The sequence below is a fragment of the Geospiza fortis genome, unplaced genomic scaffold (assembly GCF_000277835.1).
Source record: "Geospiza fortis unplaced genomic scaffold, GeoFor_1.0 scaffold23, whole genome shotgun sequence".
In the NCBI taxonomy this organism is placed as follows: Eukaryota; Metazoa; Chordata; class Aves; order Passeriformes; family Thraupidae; genus Geospiza; species Geospiza fortis.
The window spans coordinates 1,222,777-1,229,176 of record NW_005054303.1 but is presented as its reverse complement, the minus strand read 5'-3'; the positions used below and the strand labels follow the sequence as shown (position 1 = coordinate 1,229,176).

At 39.9% G+C, this 6,400-nt stretch overlaps 1 protein-coding gene across 1 annotated transcript; it reads right to left on the bottom strand.

Moving 5' to 3' along the window:
* Positions 1-4,102: 4,102 nt before the first annotated feature.
* TMEM251 (transmembrane protein 251) lies at positions 4,103-6,194 on the bottom strand. The gene has a single exon (XM_014311889.2). The coding sequence runs from the start codon at positions 6,180-6,182 to the stop codon at positions 5,787-5,789; it is 396 nt and encodes a 131-aa protein (XP_014167364.1). The 5' UTR covers positions 6,183-6,194; the 3' UTR covers positions 4,103-5,786.
* Between the last annotated feature and the right edge of the window lie 206 nt (positions 6,195-6,400).

Sequence of the window (6,400 nt, the reverse complement as noted above, 5' to 3'; positions counted from 1 at the left end):
CCCGTGAAGCGGACGAAGGTGCAGCAGCCGTGAGGGCGGCGCTGGAGGCCGGGCCTGCGCCCGCACAGACTGTACCGACTGTAAGTGTCCCGGGCCCGCCGCACGGACCCGCTCCCGCGGCGCTGCTGCTCCCGTTTAAATGCGAAATGTCCATCCCGACACTGGTTTAATACGGAAGCCTTTCCGAAAGGATGCGCCTGGGTGTGAGCAGCGTGTTGCTTACAGGGTGCCAGTGTTATGCTGGCACCAGTTTTTTGTAAACTAGTTGACAAGTATAGACTTTTCTCATAAATCTTCTGATTGGTATGTTTTTTAATAACTTATTCTGAGTCACAGTGTTTCTTCATGTGACACCACTTTTAAAATAAAGCAATAAAACCTGAAAAGAGTTATTTTGTCAAATATGATCTTTAAAAGACTGGTTGTGTTTGTATGGAGAAAAAGCAATAGAAGACCACTATAACTATCAAAATTAACAAGCATGTATAGGAGTGTGCCCATTCCTGTACAATCCTACAGTGGAAGATTATTTTTGCCTATCATCAACAAGGTTTAGTCACCTGTCAATCAAGAAGCTTCTGAACAGGTATAAAACACTCTTGATAGTCATTCCATAGAGCCTAAAGCCTAAGAGTGTTCTCTAGCAGAATTTAACTGCCTGAATGAATACTGTGAAAAGCATTTCGGGGGGTTATTTTCATTTTCTTGTGTTCTCCTGGCACAGTTTGTTTATATATTATGAAAACTGAGCAAATCTTGAGACATATATGTAGGACAAAGTGTGGAAATAAATGAACTTCTATGAGGACAAAATTGTCTGCATTCTTTTGAAATGCAGGGAGGAGCCAAAAATGAGGTTCAGTAGATGTGTCCTTGACATTTATGTACTCAGATACTCTAAGGTATTCTGTTGGCAGATGGGATAGAAGCAGAACTGAAAAGACCAACTCAGGTTGTACACCTGTTTTCCCTTTTCCTCCAGACAAACCTTCCAGAAATGGTATGAACTGTCTAATGGCTGAAAAGCAACATTTATTTGTGGCCTTTACCTATAAACTGTGTAAACAGCCCACTGGCATGTCATGGACTGAAAATGTTTGGTCTAAAGTAACAGACCCTAACTTAGCACAGGAGTAAGTGCAGGTAACAGCTTGGACATAGGAATATGCTGCACCTAAGCTCCAGAAAATACCAATGAGACTGAGTCAAAAACTAACACTCAAATTTCTGCCTTTAAAGAATCCTTGCTAGTCCTTGTAGCTACCAAAACTTTTAAAGGACAAAAAGAGCACAAGAGACCTTATACAATTCTAAGTTGTAGGTTTGCTTGTGGCAAAACTGCCCTAAGAGACTTCATTTTTCTGAGAGTTGCTGCAGGTTACCAGGGAAGCTTTAGTGTGATGTGGTTCCCTACCCTCCCAATCCCCTACAGCTGTGTTCTGAGCCCCATCTGAAGAGCCCCTAAGTCATCTGTGGCCCTGAATTTTAGGCAAAGGACCTAAGCCTCAGTGGAAAAAAAGATCTTGTATTCTTCACCTCAGAGAGAGGCAGTGCTGTTGTACCTAACCAGCCTTCAAGGGGGCACAGACCAAGCTCAGTTCACCACATCTGCACTGGTCAGTGCAGTTTGTATGTCTTAGTAATACAACTTGGTTTTACTGGCCCAAGGGGGCTCAATGGATTTCCTCACTAAAAGGGGACAAATGCTGTTTGTATGGAATTAAAAGAGCTAATGTGATACTAAATTCTTGGTAGTTAGATGAGAACCAACTACTTTTACTAGTTACAAAACATAACAAAAAATGTCAAAGCATGTCTCCTTCACAAAGACTGGGATTATATGACAAACTCTATTATTACTGTTTTGAAATACTGAATTGCTGGTTCAGACAACTTTAAGGCTAAATTAATGAAGGAACTTAACAGGTTGCAGTGTTCTGTGTTAAAAAATAGCTTTAAGTCTCAAGTATGCAAGGCACTCAGCTCTGTGAGGGAGAGGAGGTAATCCCATTATGCCCAGTAATTGGGGCATTGTCTAAAAGTGTAGTACCTTTCCTATCTCCCAGGAGAGGGATCCACAGTCATCATTTTTATTAGAGGATTTGAATGCCATTCACCCATGGCAGCCCATTTGATTCCCACTCACTCCATCTGAAAAGGATCTAGCCATTACGAGTATCAGATTCTCTGTGAACTACGCAGTAGTCTGGCAGCTGGGACATCATGGGGCTTAACTCAGGGTGACTAGGTTAGCACTCAGCACTGTGAACACCTGAGCAGTTCTGCACCAGCCACATGGACGAGACATGGGCCCTGAGGACTGAGTTGAGCAGAAGTACCTTCTTATGGCTGTAGCATGTTCTTTCTTCCCAAAGAAACGTGCACCATAGGTGTATCTTTAAGGAGAGCTAAGGTAAGTCAGTTCTTTAACTGCATGGTAAAATTATTAAACTGCTTTTGTGCATTAGGTTATTTGTAGAAAAGTGGTTCTCATCAAAGACTGTGACATAAAAAGCAGGATTTTTAAAAAACTAGTAGAGAAACTAGAGAGTATCCTTTTAAGAAAACAATGGATCAGGCAAGAGAAAATAAGGAGAGTTAATACGTATTCTGCAACAACTGGAATGTTTTGTTCCAGGGATAAATCAATCCTCATATCTTTAATTTAAAAAAGGAATCAAGTTTGCAGTCCTACTTTGCTGCTGGAAGAAACATGTCATAAGGAACACATTTTATTGTAACTTACTTTTGTCCAAGTTTGAAGGGCTGCAGCCTCATGTTATGCTCTTCATTGGACCTGCTCCCCCCATGGCAGGAAATGAAGGACAGGCTTAGTAGCACTTGTGGCAGACACATTCCTGAGATGGGAAGGGACTGTCAGGTAAAGGTCAAGCAGCTAAAGAAACTAACAAACTAACACCGAGACTGCTCAAGTGATGTTCAAGCAGTCTGACAATGATTTATCTTGCGACACAAATGTATAAAAAGAAATCTAGGGTAAGTGGCATACAGATGATCATTAATCACCCTTGTGTTACAGCTACTCACTTTGTTGGCAGAACATTAAAGCTCAGAATGTTGCAAAACTTCAAGCTTGATTAGCCCAAAAGTTTGTAGATGATGTCATTTTCTGTTACAGACAGGTCTTTGGTGACTCAGATAATCAGCCTTGACAATATCTATAAATTTTCAGACTAATCAAGCTGAAAGTTATTTCACTACTTTTTTTTTTTAATACTACAGTAAAAACCAATTTATCATTCATTTTTATAGTCTTTCCTTTTTTACCCTGTTGGTAAGATTCCACCTGTTGATGTTCCTCTGGTGTCAAAAATGCTGGAAGCACCAGCAGAGCTAACTTAGCTCTTCTACTCCCACTGTCTAATATTTGTATACACTATGTTAATAGTTCTCCACTGCTGCTTTCCCCTTCAAGCTCAAATCCTTACACACACAGCATTTGCTTGAATTAGACTGTGTGTTTTTCTGTAGTTAGTTGCAAAGCACATGCCTGTCAACAGCTGGAATCCAAAACTAGGCCTCTGATGGAAAAGTCTACGAACACGAGCCCCCGTTCTGCAAGTCCCTGCCATGCCCAGCATGTGCTCCACATCCAGACAGCTCTGGTCATCCCACCAGGCCTGCCAGTGAATTTGCTAAGGGTCACATGCCTGCATGACAGAAAATGAGGTGGTTCTTCCTATCATTTTCTATTTTTGATGCTTCCTCTTATGTGCTTGGCTCTTTAAATAATTCCATCTGCATACAATGTAACTGTTCAGTTTAAAACTACAGGTCAAGTTGAAAACTGTCCGGCCAGAGGTATCTCTCTTACACAAGAGTAAAGAAACAAGGGGATTCAGTTTCATCCAGCAAGCCCCAAAACTTCAGGCTACAAACAAGTAATTAGGGCACAGAGCATAAGAGGACAACAAAAGATGAACTGAACACACACACTGAGGGGAGGACATGAGCACAGGCTACAGCAACTGACAGCAAGCACTGCTGCCTGGCACCAAACACACAAAAATACCCCACTAAAGCAAAAACAAACAACAAAAATGAAAAGCTATTGATAAGTATCTGCATTAATAGACTCGTGTTTATAAACATTGAAAAGTTTTTATTTTATAGATAAATAGCATGGTGATTTTAAAAGTTAAGAAACAACACAACTTAAAAGCTCTGACTCCCCAAGATACTAACTACTTGTCAGAGTTTATAATTTACTCTTACTCCAGCACACTAAAATGGCAGCTTCCTCCTTTTCATATTGCACTTGAAACCTTCTTGCAAAGGCTACATTGTTTTCAGGTCCTAGCACCAAAGCTGACAATTGAAACCAGTGTCTCAAAGTATCTCCAAGTGCAAACCGAAAGTTTAAGGTGTTGGAAGTGCCATGCTTAAACACAGCAACAGTGAAAATAGTGTTCTCTTTCCAAAGCAAGAGAAAGACAACTCTCCAAGATTCCCTTAAAGCAGTCAGAAATAGATTAGCATTTGTGATGATTAGGTGTGGACAATCACATACAGTTGAAGATATAGTCAAGGAGTTTAGCTCATAATTCTTTTGAGTCTACTGCTTCTGAGAAGTGTATTTTGCACTGTTTTCATATTTGTTACTTCCATCATGGCTGGGACAAAAATTTAGTTCTCAGAAGAAACAAAAATGGACAGAAAGAAAGAACAGATTCAGCCTCATTCAAAATATGCTATTCCAAAATAGCACTGAAAAATAGAGGTTGAAACTATGGCAAAGAAATCTCAATGGAATTTCAGTATGACTGAAGAAATTTACATTCATTACAAGAATGAGAAGAAGGTACCTTACTTTGAATTTCTGGAAGAAACATGATTATCTGTCTTACAACCTGTTAGTAGCATCCCCCAAAGAGTTAACTTCCCCAAATTCAAAGTTTTTCCTAATATATCAGTTCTCTTGGAGCACAGTTTTGCATGATGTCTGGAGTGAAATTAGAATGGTCATAAATTTCAGTAACTTGTAATTTTATCAAGCAAGATGATACGAGAAGGAAACACAGAATTTTTTGTGCAGACTGCAGGCCACTGCCATCATAGACTGCTTTTGATGTCATAGGAATAGTTTAAAACATCAAGCTCCAGGCCTATGCCACTCCTCACTGCCTGCCTACTACAGCATGGGACTGTTATGACTGAAAAAAAGTAGCTTACCACAGAAAAAAATGTACTTTTTCCCTTTAAAGGTTTGCACAAACTTTGTTCTTTGCTTCCTGTTTTTGTATCTAAACTTATTTTTTAAAAATTCATTTAAAACAGCACTGATGTAGATAATAAAAAAAAAGAAAAAGCAAAGAATTGTGTTAAGTGCAGCTTTTATAATCATGTTCTTAATTTCTTTTTTCCTTTTACATTTACCACAAAAGAAGTATCTTTTCATTGATTTCACTCCAAGGGAAAACATAGGAAATCACTTTTTTGCACAGAGAAGCAAAGTTGTGGACCAGAAACTTGTTTCCCCACAGGACATTTCAGATGGAGAGTTGCAATTTTGCATCATTAAGGCAAAATGAGGAATACTTCCATCACGTGTCACACAGGTCTCTCCCACTCTGGCCACTGGATAGATCCATAATTAAAAACCTTTGTAATTACTTGTTTGTTTTAAATAGAAAACAGTCATTCTCTTCATTGCTTATCAGTTTGAAAGAAAAGGCCCCTTCCGGCCTTCTCTCAGAACTTCAGTCTTGTGATTAGATCAAGCATATGCAATTGCTTCAAACCAGCAACAGAAAGTAGCAGTTGAGCTAAGTGTCAATTAGTTGTAATCTACTGATCTGATTAGAGGCCTTCACAAATGTTTGGTGACGATTGCAAATAACAGCCAAGCAGATAGGAATGATGCAATACCCAACAGTTTTGGGATCAGCTCTCGTACAGGAATAGAGGAACAAGAACATCTGTAAGTACGGTATTAAAAATATTATCGTCCACAGCCAGAAGGGCAGGGATAGCAGTCGTACTTTTAAGGAGTGTGTCCATGTGGTTCCTTCCTGTGGCTCCTTGGGGTGTTGCTGAATGTGCTCCAGTGCCAGTTTGTTGTACGTCTCATTGATTTCAAAGACGTAATAAAAAGCTGCAGCACTCACTAGCAAGTACAGCCCCACGCCAATCCAGCCCATCCTCTGGCGGAAGTTCATCATTCTCCATGCTCTGCCCCTGAAACAAAAGGTGACAGAAACATTCAGTACAGCCTGGAAAGAGAGACAACAGATGAACCTTGGTTTTCATAACTTTCTATAACTTTTCATCGGACATTACTTAAAACACACACATCAATTTCTGAGTTTTCTCTACATCATAGAAAATCACCACTCTGCCAGCAACAGGTTAATGGCAACAACATAAGAAGCTCCACTGA